Raw genomic sequence first — 25,052 nt, forward strand, 5'->3', positions numbered from 1 at the left:
AGGGGAAGCTGGGTAGTCTTCCATGTATTTATAAGGACTTGATTCTTTTTTTGTAACTTTCAAGTGCACGCTGGTCTAGCACCCATTTAGCAGACCAAACTGAGTTAAACCTCTAGCAGTAGTACACTGTACTCACCTATTAACTTTTTAATTTCAATGCTAAATGAAGAGTTTAACTTCCTCATCAGACTCTTTTTGACAACTTGGAACTACTTTTTAAGATGCCTGAGGCCCTCCCCACTGAAACAAAGAGAAGTAGGCAGTATTCTTGTGAGTGCAGAAGTGAGAAAGCTGATTAGAATTTCTTGGTTTCCAAATAAAACCTAAAAAGTGGCAGAAGCTTCTGCATGGCTGGATTCAGAGGGGATCCAGTTCTCCTGGGGGCACAGGCCACCTGCCTTGCCCTCCTGCTGTTGCTGCAAGTGTTAAGAGCAGAAGCGTCTCCCCTCCGACAGCCTGTGTGCTGTAGGCCAAACTGGAGCATTTGTGATGATCTCACTGCTGCTGCTGCCGCCTTAATTTGAGACAAATTCAGGAAAGGATTGCCCAGGTACTACTGAAAGCAACGCCCCTCCTAAGGCCAGGTCTGAAATAGTACAGGTAGTATTTTATGTTGGTCTGAAACAAGTAGAATGGCTGTGGAAGACAGAGCTATCTTCGAGTGAAAGGGCTTGAACGGCCTGCTTTTGGGAGGGGAAACAAAAGATCTCCAAACAAACCACCATCAGTCAGGTGCTGTCCCAGAAAGCTGCTGTTTCCAGGTAAGCAGGAGGGCTGGCTGCCACCCTGTGCGGGGAGGGCATCCGTAACCCCCACAGCGCTAATTCCTTTGCAGACACATAGCACTGTCTCAGCAGTATCACAAGGATGGCAAAACAAAGGAAGACGGGGCTTTAGCAGGCTTGGTACTAACTTCAGAGCTTGATGCCGTGGTTGTGTAGGATGGTTTGATACGGCCAGACACAACAGGATAAGCTTCCAGACCCAAGGTGCTCTCTAATATTAATAGTTAAGCCTGAGGACATGAGTCTAGCAGACGTTAAATCCAAAGAGGCTACCAGGAGCTCAAGTGTTACAGCAAGGATTATGCAGAGCTCATCCCCGCTGAGCCAAGCGCCTCTGCTCACCCAAATGAGTCAGGGCAGCTGGTGGCTGGACAGGGGATGGGTGCTCAGCAGCACTGGGACCTCCAACCACAGACACCCACAGCTCTGCTCAAAAAAGGCCGGAGCAACTTCATCAAGGCTAACTTCAGCAGGCTGGACCAAGCATTCTTCCATTCTGAAGTAAATTACTGCATTCATGGCAACTTTGGGCAGCATAACCCAGTACTAGCAATGATCATAACTCCCCAGCATCATAAGGAACTAAGCATCCTAGAGATAAACATGCAAATCTTATTATTAACAGCAATATGGACGCTGAACTAATTCTAGCTGAACTTGAATGTGTGACTGAATGCACTTAGTGTCTTTTAAGATGAACAACTGCTGGAAAGAACTGTTGAAATACCAAATTCAGGCAGTGATGACTTTATTTTCCCTCTTAAACATTCACAGCAGGCTTGACAACTGACTGACTTCTGGTGTGCTACTCTAGGCTATGTTCAGAAGCGGCTTATCCAAGTTGCCACACCTGATTGAACTTGGCTGTACCTGAGAAATGGAGGAAGACAGGCTGCAACACTGAGCAGAGATCACAGCACTCGCGCACCGACAGGCTTGAGTTACCCATTTCTGTCTGCTTGCTGCTGCACCGTGAAATTGACAGAAATGGGCAGCAGCAGAGGCAGCCTCCCAGGGAGAAGCTTCGAATTCAGCATTCCTCACAGCACCCTTACTATTCTCCCTCTTCCCCTGTACCTGGGCATAGTTTCACTTCCAAGCATTATGAAAGAACCAGGTGCAGCTGCCTCTGGCTGTTGAGTGAAGGCAGCTACAAGTTACTCACTGCATTTCCTTTGACTGTGTTAATCTCTTCAATTTCCTGGGCACTGCCACAAATGTCCACACAGCCTCCCTCTTTGCTTTTGCCTTAAGCAAACACTAACTCGCATTGGTTCTGCTTAGCAGCAATTTCAAGGCGATTGTTTGGTTTAAGTTACATTTCTAAGCTGCAAAAAGTAATTGAGCATTCTCAGTCCCACGAAAAAGGTGGCTGAAACAATGTCCCCATATCCTCAGAGAGAGATTGGGCCTGTCCCACCCAGTCTCTAATCGGTACCTCTGGTCTGCATGATATTTGTTCAGCTGCTTATGGAAAAAAACGCCACCACATAGCACAGGAAACTTATTTTAGTCAATCACTTTCTTGATCTTTATGTGTGCGTGTGCTTTTAACAGTTCTGTTATCTAGGTGGGTGGTAACTCCACCTGGCTCTGCTGGGGAGCCATCAGCACGCCTACAAGCGTAAGAACATGTGCTTAACGATTGATGCTAAACATCAAGTTCAGAAATTTTCTGGGGATAAAATTTGAATCAAGTGGGACCTCTGTGAATGAGGAAGTAGTACCTTGCTGTAATGTACAGGTCTAAATTTGGAATGCTGTAACTGGATTCATGCGTTAACAGTCACTCTGTGCCTTCACCTTTGACAAACACATTCTCTCCCCTTCCCGGGCACCTCCACCGTAATTCACCTCGGCAAACTTTCCTCTCTCCCCTGAGTCAGCAACTCTCAGATCAACACTTCAGCTTGCATGATCTAAACCACGGGAGAGCTGCTCTGACCAAGACCGCCCCGAGCAGCACACCGCCAGTCCCCGGCTGCCCCTCTCCCATGGAATACAGACAATCAAACTAATAAATCCCAAGTCTCTTATTTTCCTACCACTTGGCAATCAGGTGGAACTACATTATCTCCTGCCTAGGGCTTATTTTGAGTATTTTTTTAGTCTTTCTAAAAGTTAATGCTAAATCCTTCAAGTAGTTGTTCTCCTCCTGAAATGATATTTGCACTTCAGCTGCAACAGCTGAGCCCAGCTCTCCTGTCCTCAACACTACCCCACCTGAAGTGAAGAAAGTGTAGCCTGTCATAGACAAATGTTTTTCTGGGAGACAGGTTACACTGCTAAATACTGGAGTTACAACTGTCCATTACCAACTTGGAAATTAAAAAAAACTCACTTCTACAAATCAGCAGCCTTTCCTGTGATTCTGGCAAACTAGAACTCCCTCTGTTGTTCCAGTGAGCTGTGATTCTCGTGATTCTCATATTAACTCCTTAACGCCACGCAGGGGCCTCTCCTGCTCTTGCCTTCAGGACTCTTGAAGACAGCACAATTCCAGAAACGGTGACAGAAATTAAAAGGGAGTAGCAAAAAACACTCTAACTTGACACTCCATCTAGGATGGATGCTGGGAGCCTCTGGGAACACATTTGGCCACTGAATTACTGTGTCCCCTCCAAAAGCAGCCCAGCTGACAGTCCCCACAGCAAAATGCTTTGAGCATTCTGTACTGGCATTTTCAGCATCAGGAAAGCCAGTCTTGGTTTCCCACCTGCCTCTCACAGGGCTAAAACCTTCCCACATCCAGAAAACTCAGTGACAACTGCCACGAATTACTTGTAGCATGGCTGTCTTTCCTTATGCACTACATAGGTATTAGCACAAAATAACTTTCCTAGCACAAAAGCATGCACTGCCCATGCAAACAGCATTGCTCGAGCAGGTTCTCCACTTCAACAGGACCTCAAAGCTTGCATGTCTGCTAAATTCTTATACCCAACCATATTACAAGATCATCTTGAAGGGTAAGGCACTGCCATTTCTTTAGCCATTCCATTACCTGAGGCTTCAAAGGATTTTGAAGTCCCTAATAATAAAACATTAAATAGCAACGGTCCGAGTTCTACAATTGCATAATCAATCCAATAACAAAACAACTTGAAAATATTTTAACTAAAGCCTTTTATTCTATACAACTATGAAACATCATTTACCCTTCTGGCATTGCAGACTGTTCTGTCAATCTTTCCTGAAACTGTGTTTCGCAATGGTTACAAAGAAAAAAAGAAGAAAAATTACAATCTTGGCTGATTTCAAACAAAATTACTGGGAGCAATTTCAGTGTATACAACAGGACAGGAAGACAACCATAAAAAAAAAAAACAAACCCAAACAGTGCCTATTGGAACAAGCGTAGATCCTTGCTATTAATAAATACAAGTCAGGAAAATTTATCAGAAAAAGTTACAATTCTGTTTAACCATTTAATTCACAAATATCACTAAAAATGTGCAGTCATAGCACAATGGTGTCAAACTGAGCATACACAGAAATGGGGATTAAAAACTGAAACTGACTCTCAAAAGACAGGGAAAAAGACATGCTAGCTTAGGTCTGAACCATATTTTTTGTTTAAGCAATGGGTTTGTTTACCTAGGTTAAGATCGCAGAAGGTAATGATTTGACTATTTTTTCAAATAAAGTACGATGAAAAATATTTAACTTTTTGTTTGACCAGTACAATCCCAGTAATAGAATTTATTGGGACTTTCTTTAGGCCTCAACCTAAATCTTGACAGCAAGATACAGGAAGGGCAAGAACATATGTCTCCTGAAGAAACTCAAATAATATACTGCCCTTTGAAGGCACTTGTGCTTCTGCTTCAGACAAGAGTAATTTTTACACAATTTCTTTATGAGGATTTGTAATTTGTTCTGGCTACAAATGGTTTTCTGGGACAGCCCCACATTCTCTCACCAAAAAGCTGAAATGCCTTTACCCCCTCCCCCCAATAAGTTAAACTCTATAAAAGACTACTATGAGTCTATGACAGTCACAGATTTTTAGAAATAACAGTGAAAAGAAGATCTGCATAAATCTATAACAAAAGAACAACTGCATATAAAACTTTGGAAAAGAAGAATAAGTATTTTTATATCATGAATATGAAATCTGCTGAGAAGTTGCTGAAGTTTAACATTAAACATATGAAGTTATTTTCAGAATGGTCTGAAGTTTTAACAAAATGTCACATAGTTTTGGAGCACAGTTACCAAAAATTAGACTAGTGTGTCTTCAGAACACCCAGAACACAGTGCAGGAAGTAGTTATATATATTTAAAAAAAAAAAATTGCTGCAAAGCATGTTCACCCTACTATGATGCACAGCATCACTGGACTGACCTTGCTACAATATTTACCTAGTGTTCTTATTCTGCATGTCAACAGTCCTTTAAAGCAACCATGGAGTTGCAGTATTAAAACAACTCTAAACATTAACCCTTCATTTACAATTAAATGGGCCAATTCTTTCAAGTATACAATACGTATTTTCTGTTGTTTTTCTTTTCCAAATTTCTTTAAGTGGTAGACATGTTTGAGTAACCGGTGAGAAATCACTGTAGGAACTTTATGAATGGAATGTACTAAAAATACCTTGTGAGCAGTTCTGAACACAGCAACTAATATGGCCAAAATGGTTTCATATCAAGCATGAGCAGACGAGGATATTATGTTCTGGAAAAACAAAAGCAAAAAGGAGGAAGCAAAAGTCTGCACTGGATTATCATCCGTTCTCTGTACATCTCACACAACACGAACCACTCAGCGACTTCCCATCTCAATGGCTGAGACTAGGACAGACTTTAGTTTAAGTCATATAGATTTTTTTTCCTCTATATTACAGATCTATTAGTCACTTCAATTAAATGTATACTTCCCGTCCATACCGAGTCATTAGAAGTCTCATCTACCTTAGGGGTTCAGTGGGCTTCTATAGTACTACTCTTGGAACCAGTACAGTATGGTCATGTAAATAAGGAACCATCTGGGTCCACACCACTGCCTTCACGTTGATTTCTGGCGATAATGAAGTGTCAGATCACCACCACTCTTCCAAATGAAGTGCTTTACAGTTCGAAGGTCCATATTCGGATCCAAAACCTAAACAGTAGAAATTTATCTTTTATTCCACAAATCTGCCAGACTCTCAAAAGTTCAAGGATGAAACACTCTGGTTGGGCAAAACAATCCTATGGGTGATCTGGCGTCAAAGAGAAACCATGCAAAGCCTCAGATTTTTCAACTAGCAAGTAAACCTAATGTATTACTGAAAGATTTTAGCAATGTAACATATAACTTCGTATTAAAACCACATCCTCAATATTTAATCTTTGCACGCTTATTACCATTACTAGACAATTCATAATTCTGGGCCAGTTTTAAACTCCAGTAGAAATGCAGAATTCAAAACGTTCCAAAAATGCTAGAAATGGAACTCTGTGGACCTGTATTAAGTCCATTTGTTGAGTATGAGTGAGTAATCCTATAAAGGCCACTATTCAGCCTAAACAAAACAGGCATACTATATAAATTCTTTGATCCGTCTATCTGCAGCTGTCTGAACTTATGTCATCAGTAAGCTAACATGATGACAAAACATTTCCTTAGTTTTAAAGGTAACAGACAACCTAGAGTGTATTGAAAGCTCAGTATTCAGAAACTCACAACTGATTCATTGCTAAACACTGGTTTTGCTCACAGGCTAGAATGCTCAAGGAACTTACCTGGTCCTGGCACAGAAGTTCAATCTTCTCCTCTGCTAGCACAGCAATGTCTTCCTCTTTTTCTTGTTCTCCTGTTTTTTCATTATTGGAAGAGCTAGTTGTCTGAGACTCATTATCCAAGTTTATGATTTTCTCATACACATGTTCCATCACTTTTCTCACCTGAAGCATATCACTTGCTGACAGTCGGTCTCTATATAAAGGTAAGGTATAAGTTAGGCAGGAAAAAAACTTGAGAAACTCTATTTCTCACCTTCACAGTACTTATCTGTAGCAAAATATGCAAGTACACAGATAAACTCTTTATATTATAAGCCTAATAGTAAATTATCAGGATCATCCAGAATACCATGATCATAACAGCTATTTATCCAAAGACTCACACGGCAAAAGGGACTCAGAAAATGGTAAGATATGCAAGAGACAGAATTAAAACCAAACTTCAGGTGAATTTTGTATACAGGAGCCATCTTTCAATAGAAAAGGGATTAGTAAGAGAAGGACAGAAGATATGGAATAGTAATAGAGGTCAGCCAGAATATGCTGCTCAACCTACCACATTAACAGAGGGGAATTTCTAAAGTAATAAGCAGCAGCAGCTTTTCCACAAAGGCCACAAACAGCCTGTGACGTTCCTCTTTCACAAATTGTCTCCGATGTGAAGACTTCAGTGAGATTTAAGAAACTTGGCATTTGTGGAAAATACCACAAACTGTTGCACATAAATGGTGGGCATGCAGTCTACGATATTTGACTTCAAACCTGAGGACCTGCATTGACTTCTAACCTATACAGCTCCCAGTTACAGCTAATGTGATAGCCTGCCTATCCTGCTTTCCCTGCTGTCAGGTTTTGTAGCTTTCCCTTTTAAAGAGCTATTACTCATCATTGTTAGCAAGAGGAAACATAATATAGAACCGAACAGTGTAACAATCTCCAAGTTCCTCAATTTTCTGACTAAATACTACAAAAGACAAAGTCTGATTTCAGTAGTTAGTTCTTGGACATTTCTTTGCATAATCTTAAGCAACTGCCCATTCAACCCAAGAGAAACCTACAGTTCTTTCAAATATTCTGATACAATTTAATGCTTCAGAGTGATGCTGCTTAATTGACTAGAAACTTCTATAAATTCATCAAGCACAACATGATTTTCTGGCAATTTTTTTTTTTTAGCTTGCAATTCTCTTTCTGCAGTTCTGAGAGTTAAATATGCATTACTTACTTTTTTAGAGTTTTTGCCCCTGATGATGAATGAGGTTGGAGGTAGAAGGGGATCTTATTGAATTTGGGCATATTTTTCTAGAAGGAAACAAATTTGAAAACTGTTAATTTAGGATGAACTGTTATCAGTTCCTATTTCCACCAGCTGGTATGTGAAGTATATTCAGCTCCTAATTATCAAAAACCAAGAGAGATTCTTAATCAACATCACCACCACAGCCAACTTCTAAATTACTCATACTCCTGAGATGCTTCAATTTGGATAATACATGTATCATCTAGCTTTTGCATATAAATTATCATTTATTTCAAAGGAAACTAGATAGAATCAAAAGACTGCGGCAATATGAAGAGCATTCTCTGTTCTGAAGTCCACACTTGAAAAGGATACCAATTATGCACAGTACTTTGAATAATTTTTCTAAGAATTTCTGTCAAAAGAAAGTAAGCAAAAAAACCCTTAACTGGACATATCAAAAAATAATGAATCGAGATAACTTATTTAAAATAAAAACACAGCAATAATTTTAAATGTCATTTCAGATCCTGTACAGTTAAAAACATTTTAAAAAGAATAACCACCAAACCCCAAAATCTATACAGGTAATACTTACATCCACAGTGATGTCAATTACCCATTGTGGCACAGTTTCATTAAGAAGCATAGATTCAGTTTCACCACCTGAATCCCGACATAATAACCTAAGACAGAGAGAAACAGTGTTTGTGAATGAAAACAATTACTGTAATGTGCATTAAAAAGCTTTCGGGGAAGGACCTGCACTTTTAATGGGCAGGGAGCTTGAATTCGGTTAGCTGGCCCTTCACGTCATCACGTTACCTTCTGTTAAGACCAACAAAAGTAACTGCAGGAAGACAACAGGTCCCTGGAGCAGAAACAGGGAGAAGTAACTCAAGAGACCACAGGCTACAGCACAGAGAAATTTAAAAAACTACTCTGCTCACGGATTGCATATTTTTGTGTCTTGAAGTACAAAACTGTCAGGAGAAGGGGAAAGACACCTGGCATAAAGCAATTCTTCTCTGCTTAGAAAAAAATTAGCTTTGCATGTAAAGTGTCTGCTAAGCCCTCACTAAATGGAAAGAATAAAACCAATTTTAAGAAACATGCACATAAAATGGTGAAATGAAGCAACATAAAAATTTATAAATTCCAATTAAGTATTTTGTCAGAGACATACAGCCACCATTTAGGTTCAGTAAGCATAGCTTGTTCCCTCCAATGTTGTCTTTTCAGTGTTCTCTTGAGAACAAGTTGTATAAGATGTAAGATCCACAAGTACAGAATGGATGCAAATATTAAGCCCCAGCTACAACGTAAATACATTGATAATGCAGAAAAAATAATCAGTTCTCAAAGCTGCAAAAGGCTACCCTGTTTTACTGACCAATTCATGGACTGAAATTTATTTTAACACTAAACAACAAAAAATTTTGTTTATTGTTAAATAGTAAACATTGTTAAATTATAATAGAAACTGTTAAGTGTTAAAATAAATTGTTAAATAATAATTGAAACACACAATGTTAAAATGACACAAAACCAACAAATCAAACATCTCCCACTCCTCAAATTTAAAGTCTACTGTGTCAGTTACTATTAAATGCTTCATGGTATTTGAAAGCTTGGCGTTTGTTTCACAGCACTATTAAACTGTCTCTGACATATCATATATCACAGTTAGGCTTTTCAACATAGGATGAAAAAAACCAGAAGGATAATCAGTGTGTATATATATTATAATACAAAATTTGTGCTCCTACCTGCCAGGGCTTAGCATCTTGTAATGGGTCATCAACTACAATTTTGGAAGCAGAAATTAATTCTCTAGTGAGTAGGATCTCCTGTCTGAGTCATTAATGGTCAAAGACCAGCAGAACAGGCCAGTAAAAGAAGTTCTACAAGCATCTAAAGTAGCACAATTCCATTCTAAAATAAAGTTCAGTTAATCAGTTTGCAGGAGGAGGGCACCCATAAAGGTCTCAAAACTGTGACATCCAACCAGGAACAATATACAACTCTTACCATTGTAAAATCCCACACCTTGCTGATTTTCAGACTCACATACTCAGTTGGACAATGCAAAATTATTAACGGCTGCCCATCTTCCTGTCAAGGGCATGTCTTCAATGTACAGTACAGAATGGAGGCAAGTATTATGTTCTGATAGCATTTCTGCTTGCAACAAAGGAAGTAATTATTTAGCCGCTGAATTTTTACACTCTTGAATTTTCATACCTGAACAAAGTGCGTCCTCCAGCCTCACCAAAAATAACTGGTGTATGTGGTGGCACTTGAAAGTATCCATTTCCTTTCTGAACTCTGTTCTCCTGCTCACCATTCACTGTTGGAAAAAATACACACAACGGTGAGACTGGACTAGGCCTTAAAATTGGGTATACATAGACCCCCCAGCTAATATAAAAATAAGCTTAATAAAAAACAAGAAAATGCCCATTTCCAACACACAGGAAGTATATTAAAAAAAGGAACACTAGAGAATAACTAGACCAACACAGGTTTGTGGAAGGCCTATTTCAAAAGCCTTTTAGGAAAAGGAAACAGAGCTCGTGAGCCAAAACTCTGTTACTAGTTTTTTCCAGCTCCTTAACAGAACTCTTGAGAATTTGTCAGACTGAACAATACTAATATTAGAAATCAAACAAAGAGATTCTGCTGAGACAAGACTGTTTCTCCCCTCTACGCTGACAGCAGAGAACTCTGAAGGATGTTAGCTTTGCTTTTCTACCTGGATTCGCCAGATGTCAAAACAGTGTACTAGCAAAACTTGGACTCATATTTCCTTGAAGTTGTAGCATTCTAAATTCAATTTATTTTTAGTCGGTTATAGCAGTATGGTCTTCAAACACCGAAGAATCTGATTCCACATCAGATGGACAGGATAAGATTAAACAAAAATCAGCATTATTTATGCACCTCTTGAACAGCACAGCTTCTCATCAGTCAGGTATCTTGAAACACAATAGATGCCTTCCTTTCACTAGATCATCTTGATTACACTGCAGCATCCAATTAACCTATTTGAACATGATGTTCAGTTCAAGCATTATAAGAAATTTAAATGGCATAGTCTCACAAGATGCATAATTATTTAGCTTTCTGACCAGCAATGGATGTAGGGAAAGGAAGGTCAAAAATTGTATCAAGCAAAGAAACAAAAAAAGAAAATATTCTCTATTAGGAGGGATGAACAGGATATTTAAGCTAGAGCAAGTGAGAAATCCTAGTTTGAAAAAATTCTTCACAACACTTCTGTTAACAATCGAGAGGAACAATACTGCACATACACATAGAGATATATATATATATTTATGTTCTTGTCTATTTACAGAGTCACAGGATGGTTGGGGTTGGAAGGCACCTCTGGAGATCACCTAGTCCAGCCCCCTGCTAAAGCAGGTTCACCTAGAGCAGGTTGCACAGGATCGCATCCAGGTGGGTTTTGAATGTCTCCAGGGAAGGAGACCCCACAGCCTCTCTGGGCAGCCTGTGCCAGGGCTCCATCACCCTCAAAGCAAAGAAGTTTTTCCTCATATTCAGACAGAACTTCCTGTGTTTCAGTTTGTGCCTGTTGCCCCTTCTCCTGTCACTGAGCACCACTCAAAAGAGCCTAGCCCCATCCTCTTGACACTCACCCTTAAGATACTTGTAGACATTGATAAGATCCCCTCTTAGTCTTCTCTTCTCCAAACTGAACAGGCCCAGCTCTCTCAGCCTTTCCTCATCAGGGAGATGCTTCAGTCCCTTCATCATCTTTGCAGCCTCCACCAGACCCTCTCCAGTAGCTCCCTGTCTCTCTTGAACTGGGAAGCACTGGACACAGCACTCCAGATGTGGTTTCACCAGGGCAGAGGGGGAGGATTACCTCACTTGACCTGCTGGCCACGCTCCTCCTAATGTACCCCAGGGCACCATTGCCCTCTTGGCCATGAGGGCACACTGTTGGCCCACGGACAACTTGCTGTCCACCAGAACTCCCGGGTCCTTCTCCACAGAGCTGCCCCCCAGCAGGTCAACCCCAACCTGTGCTGCTGCGTGGGGCTGTTCCTCCCCATGTGCAGGACCCTACACTTGCATTTGTTGAACTTCAGTAGTTTCCTCTCTAGCCTGTCCAGGTGTCCCTGAATGGCAGCACAGCCTCCAGGTGTATCAAATTTACACCAACTTCAGTGTCCAACAGTTACACTTTATCTTCTTAAGTTCAGTGTCAGTTTCTTAATTGTTACTTTTGAAAAGGAAAATGAAGACTGACTCTGTAGTAGCGAGTATCCTGAACATTCCACCAATCCACAGCTATTCACAGAGATCAGTAGTGCAGCATCAGTGTTCCAACAATACAAAAATCTGTGAGTTATACTTCTTATACACGTCTGGCTCTCAAGCTGCAGGCTGCCAATACACAGAAGTATGAGAATCAGCAACTTTATCCAGAAAAGCCTTCCAAGTGCTGTAACCCTCCATGGAGATCATTTCTGAAAGAAGAAACTAGCTAACTCTTGGCACAATCTTTGTCACAAAATGGCAAGATACTGCTGAACTTACAGCTTTCTTAATGGCATTATCTGTAGAAACTAATCTCTTAATCACCAAAGACTTTTCAGTCAACTCCGATCTGGGTCAAATTAATTTCAAACTTAGAAGTTATACAGTCTCTTCTGTCAATTCTGCCAAATTCAGCCACTACCTTAAACTTTACATAGCTGTGCTTTTTATCTTATGACTGATTAGACTTAGCATTTACCTTAAAACACCACTCTGAGCTGGTTTTGTATAGACCTACTCCATGTATTATTCTAATATCCATTTGATAGATTTTTCACAATATATCTTTCTTTTATTTTATATGGTTCATAATATCTAGCATTAAATTGGAATCATGTCAAGAGAATGTTGGATAATGTGAATAACTGAACTATTGCTCTTTGCTGTCATTATCTAGGCTGTTTCTTTTCCATGTCAAGCCTTAGTTTTGCCAGCAATGTTTTTCATCAAGGCATCATATTTCTGTAACTTCAGAATCACCTATTCACCTACATTATTTTTTTTTTTTGAGCTCTTAAGATTTTTGCTGATACTTTCAGAAGAACGCTACTTAGCAAGTTTTGGTGTAAAGCCAATTTCAAAGCATTAAAAACATTAGTCTATAAAGCATACAGAGATAGGTATATGACAGCAAGTCAAGGTATAAACTTTTAAAGATAAACAGAATGTATGAACAAATCCTAAAAAAGGAAAATATTAAAACACTAACCATGATTTATTTCATTTTCTTCTTCATCCATTGGATTGATATGTGTTCTAGGCCAATACTCCAGAAGTGCTTGTAGCAGAAGCCCTCCAAGGTTCACTGTCAAGACATAGCAGGGTAGGACTTCAGTTATGCAAAATCCATTGGCATCATTATATTCCACATTTGATCCACAGCTGAAAACTTTCCCAGAAGATTAAGCAGTTCTGTTTCCAAAACAAATTATTTATGGGCACAGAAATCTTCTTATTACAATCTCAGAGCTACAAATTACAATCTTTCAAAATAAGCTACTTTTAGAATTGCTGCTGTTGGACCACTCACATGCTACAACATCCCTAGATTAGGAAACAGTTCCAAGTTGAGGAATATTACTTTTTCCCTTTTGCTTCTTGAAGGTTTAAAAGCAAGTTAAACAGAAAACCTGAACATGACAAACATTTCAGAAAAAAGCAAGCATTCTCAATGGAGGATTCTCTGCAAAATTTAGTTTCAAGAAAATAAGCCCTAAAATCCAACCAGCTACTGACATATGTGACATTGGAATACTTTGAAACATAAATACTAAAATTTATTCTGCTTTTTCATCTCAATAAAACACTAGTATTAGTTAAAACTTACATTTTGGATCAGAACCATCTGGACTGCTAAATCCAGCATCCTTTGCTGAAACCCAGGCTGCAAAGCAGTCACTTTCATCCAAAGTAATTGTCAACATCTGTTGGAAAAAAGACCACCAGGAAAAGGAATGCAATAGTTGTTTTTTATTAAGAAAGTCTATAAATTTATTTTGTTCATACTTAACTGGGAATACAAAACAAAGAGTTTCTAAATGCATGATAGCATATTTTTGTTTACCAAACTGTATTAATTCATAATTAGTGTTGGCGGATTTAAACTGACCACACCATGAGAAAAAAAAAAAAAAAAGCTTTTCAAATTATTAAGAACTGAGATAAAATTTGCTGGTTTGCTTCAAAATAAATCTAGCCCATCAGATAAATGATGATTTTTATTCAAAAATTGTAACACACTAAAACCTTTGTGAACAAACAGTATGTGAAAATATATTAAGTATGACAGAACAACAGACTTAGGAGTTGTATCTCACCCCAGTTTTCAAGTCTACTGAGAACCAGTTTGGCACATACACCATCTTAAATCTCTTCTTAATTTCTTCTTCAAAATCTACTTTCCCAAGGTCTTCAACTTTACATGCCTGTGCACCAAATGAAATACACATGGTTTTAAATTCTGAGTATTGAGTCACATCAACACCTCCAATCATTTGCTTGACTTTCATACACACTTGGAATGATTACAAATTATGATTTCTCCAAGAGTGCTGTAGTCCAGACACACACAAGTTAAAGGTTCAACCTTTTCTCAAAAAAATTAAACAATAGTTTATGTGGTAAATAATTTTTATTTGCTACTTATTATTTATATCTGATGTAGTGGCATCAAGACATTGGAATGGTATGGAAGTATTACTTCCCATTAATAAAAAACATTTTCCCTATCGCTGAGTAGATAGCTGTCTTCTATCACCCTCTGTCATTCTTCTCCCCATCAGTATCAATATTTCAGTACAACTCTCTATCAAACACCAAACACCAATACTTGTTGCCAATCTAGCAACAAATTCAGCTCAACTACTGCAATGGGAACAGCAGTGAGTGCATCTGTGTGCAGATTCTTTTCTTCCTGTTTCAGTTTATCTGTTTTAATTTATACTTTTAAAGTTCCTTAAGCAAGTCTGTTAACATCAAAATCCTTGTATTCCACTCACAAAGTCATCCTGAAACACATGCTTTAAGCAAAGTCTAAGGATTATAACCTTGCAAGACTTATTTCCTCAAAATCTAGGAAGTTACAGGAAGCAAAGACTGGAGGGTGTAGCTACAGGCAAGAAAACTTCCCTATTTTCTTCCAGCACATTCAAAAAAGAATCTCAGCTTTAGAGTGCAGTGATCCTACACATACAATGACACTTTCACCTGGCAAGTAACCTCATCTCTAAAGCAAATGCATATTTAAACGTATCTAACAGATGCTTCTGAAAGCCTTAAAAGAGAAAAAAATAATTGAATGAAGGTACAAATTATCATTAGCATTTGACTTTGGTCCTGAGATCTAATACTGATTTAAGTATATACCAACCATAAACTGAAAGAAAGAAAAGCTATTCACTTTTCCACAAAAGTAATCTAGATAATTTCTAGTACAAATCTACATTCTCCAACTTAATTCCCTTCTTCCTCCCTTCAGCCAGCAACTCAGTAGGTTAGCTGGGCGTGCTGCACTTCGTTACTTAATCTTGGATGGAGCACCACATTGTTCAAGATGAAAACAAGATTTAGAATTTCAAACAGGATTTTGCAAAGGAAGAAACTGCTGGCCACCTCACTGATCTGGGATTCCAGTCCTTTCTCTCCACACCCTTTTCCTTCTCCTCTGACAAATCACTGGGTAAAGCAAAAAAAAGAAATGCCACGCCAAGTCTCTCCTCAGAGGAGCAAGTAACACTAGGCAGGAGCCATGCTTCTTTCTGCTAACTGTCCTTCCAGTCCTGCCTCGCTGCCTGCTATATTTCCAACTAACAAGGATAAATTCCTGAATAGTCCACAGACTGCTAGTCAGCACGCTCGCTTGGGATCTGTAGGTTTGCAGCAGGACCTGAAGCACAGGTTTCCCTTTTGCGGGCTAAGCTTTCTTATGCTACTCTGTTCTGCATTGGGCAGACATGACCAGGGGCCTCTACAAGCTCTCTTTGAAACAAAACCCAATCAAAACAAACATTACTATTTTCAGGACAGAATTCAAGGGTCCGACTTTCAGGTGAACGAATACATCAGCTTCGCATTGGGCAAAGATACAGAAAAGCTCAAAAATGCCCCCTCCTTTTTCAAAAAGCAATCTTTGCATTAAGTCATGGGACAGAAAGATAATTTACTTTCTACCATAGGTCTCTTACACACTAAAAATATTACATAAAAAAGGTGCAAAATAATTATGCATCCAACAGCAGACGCTTAATCCAAAATTATATACTTACCTTCAAGACATCCCAGTATGCCACATTATTATTTGTGTCTTTGGTTAATATGTGTCTCTTGTCGTTAAGAATGTGGCACTGAATAATACTAGCACCGCCTAGCAAACAAAAAGAGTTAAGGTCACTACAGTGTTGGTTGTTGTTTTTTTTCCTAATATTACATTAAATTAAACTGTATAACATGACACGTGTGATTGTTCTTTGGTTTCACTATTTTATATAAGACTTGGATATCACCAAGGTTTGAACAATATTTTAAATGTAGCTAACACTAGATAGGTGATAACCACATTGTCTTTGTTTTGGTTTGGTTGAAATCATAGTATCAGGCACCCGAAAACTTGAGCTAGTTGTAAACATCTACCATTTCTGGTAATGATAACAGATTTTATAAGGCAGTCTGAAAAACAGCTGTTTACCTTTTATAACTTGGTCAGGCTGTGTACACAGGGGTGGTATAGGGTTGCTACAATCATTATCATAATCTCCAGATGCTCTAAAATTATGAATTCCCTTCAAAGTCTAAAGAAAGAAATAAAATAATGACACATTCATAATAATCTATAAATTGCTTTTATCTGTAACAACGCTTAGTTCATGCTGCTATTTGTTAACCGTCCAGTTCAGAGGAAGATAATTTATTTCTAAAAGCAGCATAAATAGACAGCAATTCAAAGCTTAATGTCTTTTGATCAGTTTCAATATTAGCATATTATTTTTTTAAAGAAAGCTTATAGATCATAGCAAGTCACAGTCAAGTTGCAAGCAACAGTCCAACAGCTCCCAAACCAAGAGTGCAAACACCACGACTGCTTAATTGAATTCACAGAGTGTAAAATACATCACTCACCCATTTATTCACAGAGGATTTAGTTGTTGCAACCCAAAGTGCTGGAGGAGGATCAGCTGATCTGTCAAGTTCCATCTAAACAAAGAAACCACAAATACTTTCAGGCATGTTTAACTTAATTTTCCTTTATTCAATTAATATTTGCTTGTGTAGACCTGCTCCCATACTTGAATGTATCTCAGAAACAGCACTACTTTCAGTTTACTAAAGAATACAAAGTTTAAATGAAAACTAACTAAGCTGTGATTTTTGAAACTCCAGAGAAATTATTTCAAATATTCAACAAATAGATTCTGGACATGGGCAACAGTAGATGCAATGTATCTGAACAAGCAGTATATAAAGTTGCTTCTAGCATGATGGAATCTTGTCTGACAGTTTGATAAATACAGTATTTTCTGAATAACCCTGTATTCAGATACTTCACATCATTACAAAGAGAACATAAAAAGTTCTGTACTAATGAAAAAGCAGACTGTTATGCATTTGGCTTTGTTGTTACATTTCTGGGACAATAACGAATCACTGTAGCAAAGATCTTAGAGACCCCTTCTGATCTTTGTACAGCTGATCATAATTGTCATTTTCCATTTTGACTGAAAAGTCTGATTCTGACTTTCTCAAAAATACAGTTAATATAGCCAGGATTTTGTCTGAACACATTAAAACAAAGTTCACTCACAAGGAAAGCTAGATTGCTTAGATACTGGTATCTGTTTCAATTGCTCACTGCCTTTACACCTATGTGTTTCTAGGTCACATCATCTACAGTTGGACAGTAAAAAAAAAAATTATCAAAAAAGCAGTTCTTCAAAAGACTCAGACATGTGCACGCAATTTTCTCCCATTAAGAAAACATCATGCTTAGGTGTTCAAAAACCCCACAAATTTCACTGCTGGTTCCTGTGAGTATGCAACATATTCTAACATAACCCTCTGTGTATCTATTGCTGCTAAGAAACATCCATTTTTTTGTCCTTTTGTCTTGACAATGCCAGCTTAGTTTCTTAAAACTGTACTAGAGTCTGGTAAAAACAACTTTTCATGTCTGAAGCATATTCAATTTCAGTAATATTTGAATTTGCATATTTAAGTAGCTGCCAGGAATTTATCTTCTTCAGACAATAAGTTTCAGACATAATTTAGGAGACAAAGCCAATATACTGAAGATGTGGTGTAATAAACACTTGTTACCCAAGACACGTTCTTCTATCAACTTATACCTCAAGCCACTATTTCATTAGACAACATGCAATACAATTACACTTTTATTACTGCGAGGGTGACTGAGAACTGGAACAGGTTGCCCAGAAAAGTGGCAAAGTCTCTATTCTTGGAGATATTCAAAAGCCACCTGGACCAGGTCCTGGACAATTGGCTCTAGGTAGCCCTGCTTGAGCAGGGAGTGGGTGGGCCAGATGACCTCCAGAGGTCACTTCCAACCTCAACCATTCTGTGATTCTTTGAATTAAACTCAATTACCTTAAGCACTGGTGCCTTTTCTTCACAGATAAGCACACGGATGTCAGGATTTCGTAAATCTGTACAATAAATCTTTCTGTCTCTTCCTCCTGAATAAACATGAGTGAAGGCTTCATTGACTTGCAGAGCCCAAACCCCTTCATCATGGACTCGATATGTGGCTATACATCTCTGCTGCCCAAGGGACCACAGGCGGATAGTTCCATCAGAGCTGCCTGAAAGACACTGAGCAACAACAATCATAATTAAATACCTGCTTGATTTAAGTCTTTAAAAATATTTTTTTCCATAAAGAACTTTCACAATTCCAATACAACAGTGCTAAATGAAGACTATCAGTTAACAACCCTAGCCACAATTTCCAGACATTTTATGTAAACCATCCCCTCCATACCTAGATGGACCTGTAATAACATAGAGCTTTCACACACCAGCCTCCCTCTTTTAATCACTAAATATCTGTAAAATACTTGTTAAGCTACCTTCGGTAATCTATGTATAAAAGAAATATATTGAAAAAGACTAAGGACATTTCTGCATTCTGTAAAATGTCTTTGTCTCGAGTTAAAGCACATACCTGGGTGCCATCTCTGTTCAACAACAAAGCTTTTACATTGTCCGTGTGCCCTTTGAGTTTCATTAATTTTGCACAAGTTCGCGGATCCCACACCCTTAGAACCTACATAAATAGACATTGGATAACTGGCGTTAACATTGTTCTTCCCAAGAATGCATTTTCTTTACAGAAAATTAAGCCTTTCTGAATAAACTGACCCTTATTCTAAGCACACAGACATCCACCACCAAAAACATACCTCATCAGAACAAGACAGACAGAACTACGTCTTATGCAGCTCTAGTAATCAGATATGATTTTCTTTGCTTGGTTTTAATGTAATTTGTTCTTTTTTCTGTCTTCTTAAGAAATCAAGGAATGGAAGTGACTGGAAACAGGATAGTGTGATGTGGGTAAAAAAAAAAAAAAGATTCTGAGACTCTTCTCAGGCGTTTTGCTCATGTATCCTATTTTCATTTTCATATTGACTTGAAAATAAAATTCTCTCAAGGTTAGATTAGGTAAAAAAACCCAACTTGCAGGGGACTTTAGGGTGTTTCATCTTCCTTTACAACAAACAGCATGGGCTATCTCTTGGTAACACTTGAACTTCATGAGTTCATTTCCCACCTCCTGTAGGGGACTTACAAATCGCTGGCACCACTTCTTTCTTACCCATGGCAACTGCTTCAGTTTTTATAATCATCCCAGTAACACACCCTCAAAATCAGAGCTCTTGTGGTGAAACGTAATGATGTCTGATAGAGAGAGGGCTACACAAGATGATCCAATTGTGTCTTCTGTGTATTAAAGCTATACGGATATATACACATCTTCAGACTGAGGTAGGTATTTGTATCCTACACTTACACTCCCACTTAAAATTGTCTACCCTCACTATTAAAAACACAAAACCCACAACACTGAATATGAATAAAATAGTCTCTTCATATGAATCTTTAAACTGAAGTGGAATGAGCCTTACCAGACTTTTACTTACCTTTTCAGTGGACCCTGATACAATAACTGTTCCCATTTGATTCATTGCAAGGCTGTAGATAGAGTCTTTGTTCCCACTCAGGGAAGAAGCTATTGCAAAATAAAATTTTCATTTTCAATTTTAATGCTGTCATTTGAAAAACACCTATATTCACTCAAAACCTGTATTTTAGGGTATTTTAATACCCTTTGACCCATGAAAATAGTGCCACTCTACCCCATATATAGAGTTGCTTTAAAAAAAAAAAAGAAAGACTATAGACAGCATACTGGTAGAAAAAAACCATCCCAGTTGTTAACCTACCGCTGCATAAAAACAAAGTAACCCCTCAGACTTAGGGTCATTTCAATCTCAGTGACCTTTAGGCATTCATTGCCAGGACCATCAAGGTACTCTTGCTCTTCTCAACTATTCTATTAGAGAATGATCCAACCTAAACAATTCTATGATATATTATAACACAGAGCATTTGGATTTAAGTGCAGAGATTTTTTTTCAAGACAAGTAGCAGTAAAATTCTATGTTATATATTAAAGGCTCTTTTCTTAGTTCAGCAGAGATGCATCACTGAAGTTACACCGCAGTGCTGAAATGTGTTACTTGGGCACGGATGCTACCTCTGAGTTTGTGAAAACCATATGGCAATTCCTTAGCATCACAACTACCATCAGAATTGAGGAATTCTGTGCCTTCTAGCCTAATCTACTTTTGGAGAGATTAAAGTACCAATCCCTCAACAAGGAAAAGCAAATGAAACAGACACAGCAAATGAAAATCATCTATTTAGAGAGCACCATTAGGCATTTCGTCAAGCCCCCAAACCATACAATCAGCATGCCAAGAAGGCTGAGGAGAGCAACAAGCTGTACCGCTAGCAAAAATGTGAAACTTTATATAATGATTTATGTATAGTATGGAAAGAAGTTTCTAACACACAAACATTTTGTCACAGTGGAAGAATTATGCAGCTTTACTTCAGAGTCCTCTTAACCACTAGCTATTGCTATCCAAATGTAAACTTTCAAATGAAATCTATTATTTATAGCCAAAATAAAGGGACAGTCTTCCACTGTCTTCAAAGGATAGTTCAAGGCAAAAAACAGAACTGAAAGTCTTGAAGGTTAGCACACTGTTCAACAACCATAATCTATGAAAGGATAATTTGCAGTTATCACAAGCTGGAGATCAGGAATGGAAGAGAGAACCTTCAGTGTACAGAGGCAAAATTTATGCCAGAACAAAAGCAAAGCTTAACTCCACCCTCTTCTGGAAGAGGCTACCTCTCAAAAGCAAAATCTCTCCACTTAATTTAAATTTATGTCTATGCTGACTGAAAGACTCTTAAAATAGACTTCCTTTTACTGCTGGCTTGTGTACGTCGCTTCCATGTAATCAGACAGGAAACTATTGTACAAGAACAATCTTCATTTGCACTCTGAAAAAAATCAATATTGTTTGAAAGGACTGAGGAAAAGCAGCTTTAAGGACACATACTGTGTTCTTCCCAACAGAAATATTATTAGTTGGGAGCACCAGAAAGGAAAACTTCCCCTTCCTCCCTCTTATGAAGAAGCATTACTGTTCTAACTCTAGAAATGCAAACTTATTTCTGTCATCTCAGAGGTAATGTCTCCACTTCCATTTGATATGGGGCTCAAAACAAGCATCAGCTCCTCAGTAGTCCCCGTCTCCCATTTATGATTCACTTGAATCATTTAGGTTCTGTATCACTATTGCGGTATTAAAAAAAAAATAATTCCCCCACAACAGAGTCTTCCTTCAAGCCAGCAAATAAATTCTTCCTTAAAAAACAATCCCTGTTCAACCAGACAGCGTAATTTAGAGTTATCAGCAAAGTTTGGTGATGAAATAATTCTACTTCCAGTGAAAGAAAACTTCTGGGAAATATAAGGTAAATCTAGCTATATGCAGCCATATGCCATCTCAATACTATTATCATAGAATCACAGAATGGTTTGGGTCAGAAGGGAACTCTAAAAATCATCTAATTCCAAACACCCTGCTGTGGGCAGGGACACAACAGTGCAACACAGCTCACGAAGCCATCTCTGTTCTGAAGGCTACAGAGATAAGGCCATACTTGAATTAAAAAGTCCAGTAGACAGAACAAATACAAAACTGACTGTTTCTGCCCACCAGATGCATCCTTGGTTTTAGAGGATACCAAATCCATAAAATTAACACCCCCTTCAGAATTAGCCAAAACAGAAAGCCACACCAAAACAACTACATGCCTGCCTCTTATTTACAGAATCACATATTCCTGAAATTTCTTAAAAGTATGTCATGCCAGCTCCAAATTTCAGTCTTGCAGATTTTTCTTGAGTCACTCCTAACCTATGAATGAGGAAGCACGTAGTCTTATTTAGAAAATTCAAGTATGGCAGTGTAGCAAGACAGTATGTTCTTTCCCAATGCGTACACCTGAGACTCTGCTACTGTTTAAACATATATCAAACACTAATATAAACCAAAAAAGATCAGTCACTTTGAACACTGTTTTTGCAACCTACCTACAATCAGCAACACACACTGTGGTCAAACTAGGCCTCTTTTTGAAAAAATATACTGTAAAATAGCCAATACAAACCAGGATGCTGATGACCCAGATTTATATTATTCACTTGAGCAATCAAATCTAACTGAAGATTGGTGTCATGCTTTCCAGAAGGGAAACTTAACCAGCTCTATCCTGACTGTTCTAAGAAAGCAGTGTTGGAATTGCTCTATGGGAAAAGAACTCATAATATACCATAATGCCTTTACTGGGACAGAGAAGCAGGACAGATGACTTCCTAAAAGATGATAACATTAAGGATTAACCCTGATAAGTAGTTTCCACTTGCCTTCTAATATTGAGTGAGTTAGATCCCACTAGTATGCTACCCTTACATGTAAATTAGTGCTTAGTATTATTTTGCATGGTTTTTAATCTAATATATCTAGTAACTTTATTCTTCTGACAGATAGATTTGATAAATGTATGAAGACCTGCTTTAGGAGTCACACTGCATTTTTTTTCAGAATCTGTATAGACAAAAAAAGAAGCCCAATTATAATACACAGAAACTGCACTGACAACTAACCTAAGGAAAAATTTCTGTAACAGGTAAGTTGAGGAGCAAAAAGCTTCTTGAGCTAAAGCTCTGTCAAGTTTCAGAGAATACCTGCACACTATAATTCAGGAGAAAATGTTCAAAGAGACCTGTCCTTTATTCTAAATGCCATGACTGTTGGCTGCTCTAGATTTTCAGCTATTATATAATGCAACAAATGGACTGATTACACACTAATACCACCTTAAAAACTTGCACATTTTTTATGTACATTCAGAAACTGTATCTATAGTTTTAAATTGATTTCACAGATTATGCTACTCAATAAAATGCATTGAATTTGCCTCCTTTCCCTTGGTACCTACTTGTTACGGTGTTGTTTGAGGCAGTCAGTGCTGTTAGAGTATTTACATCCCAGAGGAATATCTGTCTGTCCAGCCCGGCAGATGCTACCAGCTCTTTATCTTTTGCATATGCTAAGGCTTTCACGTAATCCTACAATAAAGTAAATATAACACTAATCAACAGTATTATCTATTTGAAGTCTAGTTCTTAATATTTAAAAGACTGTCAGTGATAACACACAGTATTTATAGATAATGTTTTTCACCTTATGCGTCCTTAGTGTTGACATGCAAAATCCCTTATGTGCATTCCACACTTTAACAGTAGTATCCGAAGAAGCAGATATCACTAAATTGGAAAGAATAAAGAGTAAACATTAATGGCTTGCATATTACTTTAGAGCATATTGGTACTACTCTAATTCGCTTTTCAAAAGATTAAAGGGATCCTTTATATACACATTTAAATTTTCATTAAAATATCTGCTCACACTATTCATCAAATTTACAATACACATCACAAATTAATTTTACATGCTAAGAAAAGATGTAAATAATTAAAGCAGCGGACAATATACTTTTATACCCAATTTCTGAATACTGTAGTTTTCAAACATTTAAGTACTTACACGTTTTCCCATTGCAGCAGAGCACAATATCATTTACCCAATCTGTGTGATGTTCCATAGATGCTATATAAGGGTCTTGCTGCAAATTAAAAAAAAAAAGTTTGTAAGATCTCATCACAAATAGAAAAGGTTGTGACTATCAGATCCTGTTGTGGTATTTTCTTTAACCTTCAAATGGATCACAAATTGCCTAAAGCAGAGTTGCTTGAAGTCACTATCCCAGAATCTTTTTGTGAAAGAACTCTATAGCTATGCAAGATATCACAGTATGAGCAATATCAAAATGATTTTATCATAATAATTGGCAGCTGTTAAAAAACAGTATTAGATGCCCACCCGTAGGCAGCTTACTAGCATGGTAACTTGGAAAAAAGTAGGTTTAGACATAGGAATCCTCTCATTACCTACCTTGTGCTGATTGACACTCCATATCCTTATAATAGAGTCTCGACCTGCTGTGAAGAGTCTATTTAATGCTGGATCCAGCTGAAGTGCATTTACCCCATTTCGGTTATACTTCTCCACTTCATCTCTAATCACATAAGAAACCTAAAATACATTTACACAAATCCAATTATGGTATGAAGATATTGACTTGGCCATAAAATCCTAACAACTAATTTCATCTCTGTAAGGTAGAAAAGGTAGAAAATATTAAGAGCTTTATAAGCATTAAAGAAGTCTGTCAGTTTGAGAGTTACCTGTACCACCTCAATTACTCCTCCCCCATGAAAATGGGGAAGAATCATAGAGAAGGTATCAGCAGTGCTAGAACTGGAGCCCAAAAATAATTTAATCACTACAACTCCAGCTTCGACGCAGGGAGTCCTTAGTTCAGTTCCCTGCTCTGCACAGATATTCTGGGTGATCTCAAACACACCGAGTTTGAGTCTCACTTCCTAAGTAGGTTTCGTAGTTTCTATAGCTGGGATGACAGTACTTCCCAGACTCACAAGAGAGAGGATATGGTGACTAAGGACTACAAAGCATTTAAAGACTGCAAATAGAAATTCCAGCTATTTCAGA

The 25,052-nt window shown here is 38.1% G+C and overlaps 1 protein-coding gene across 1 annotated transcript in view; it reads right to left on the reverse strand.

Moving 5' to 3' along the window:
• Nucleotides 1–3,894: 3,894 nt before the first annotated feature.
• WDR48 (WD repeat domain 48) overlaps nt 3,895–25,052 on the reverse strand; it is a 28,745-nt gene continuing 7,587 nt past the window's right edge. The window contains exons 2-19 of the mRNA XM_080386923.1: nt 24,435–24,575; nt 24,027–24,105; nt 23,664–23,746; nt 23,419–23,548; nt 19,977–20,065; nt 18,998–19,099; nt 18,421–18,645; nt 16,939–17,013; nt 16,508–16,610; nt 16,089–16,186; nt 14,142–14,249; nt 13,652–13,748; nt 13,034–13,129; nt 10,000–10,105; nt 8,354–8,441; nt 7,741–7,817; nt 6,516–6,708; nt 3,895–5,892 (exon numbers count right to left, since the gene is read on the reverse strand). Of these exons, the coding sequence (XP_080243049.1) occupies nt 5,797–5,892; nt 6,516–6,708; nt 7,741–7,817; nt 8,354–8,441; nt 10,000–10,105; nt 13,034–13,129; nt 13,652–13,748; nt 14,142–14,249; nt 16,089–16,186; nt 16,508–16,610; nt 16,939–17,013; nt 18,421–18,645; nt 18,998–19,099; nt 19,977–20,065; nt 23,419–23,548; nt 23,664–23,746; nt 24,027–24,105; nt 24,435–24,575 (1,986 nt within the window). The 3' untranslated portion in view covers nt 3,895–5,796. The remainder of the gene's footprint in view (nt 5,893–6,515; nt 6,709–7,740; nt 7,818–8,353; nt 8,442–9,999; nt 10,106–13,033; nt 13,130–13,651; nt 13,749–14,141; nt 14,250–16,088; nt 16,187–16,507; nt 16,611–16,938; nt 17,014–18,420; nt 18,646–18,997; nt 19,100–19,976; nt 20,066–23,418; nt 23,549–23,663; nt 23,747–24,026; nt 24,106–24,434; nt 24,576–25,052) is intronic.

This window comes from Falco punctatus (genome assembly GCF_963210335.1).
Source record: "Falco punctatus genome assembly, chromosome: 4".
Classification (NCBI taxonomy): Eukaryota; Metazoa; Chordata; class Aves; order Falconiformes; family Falconidae; genus Falco; species Falco punctatus.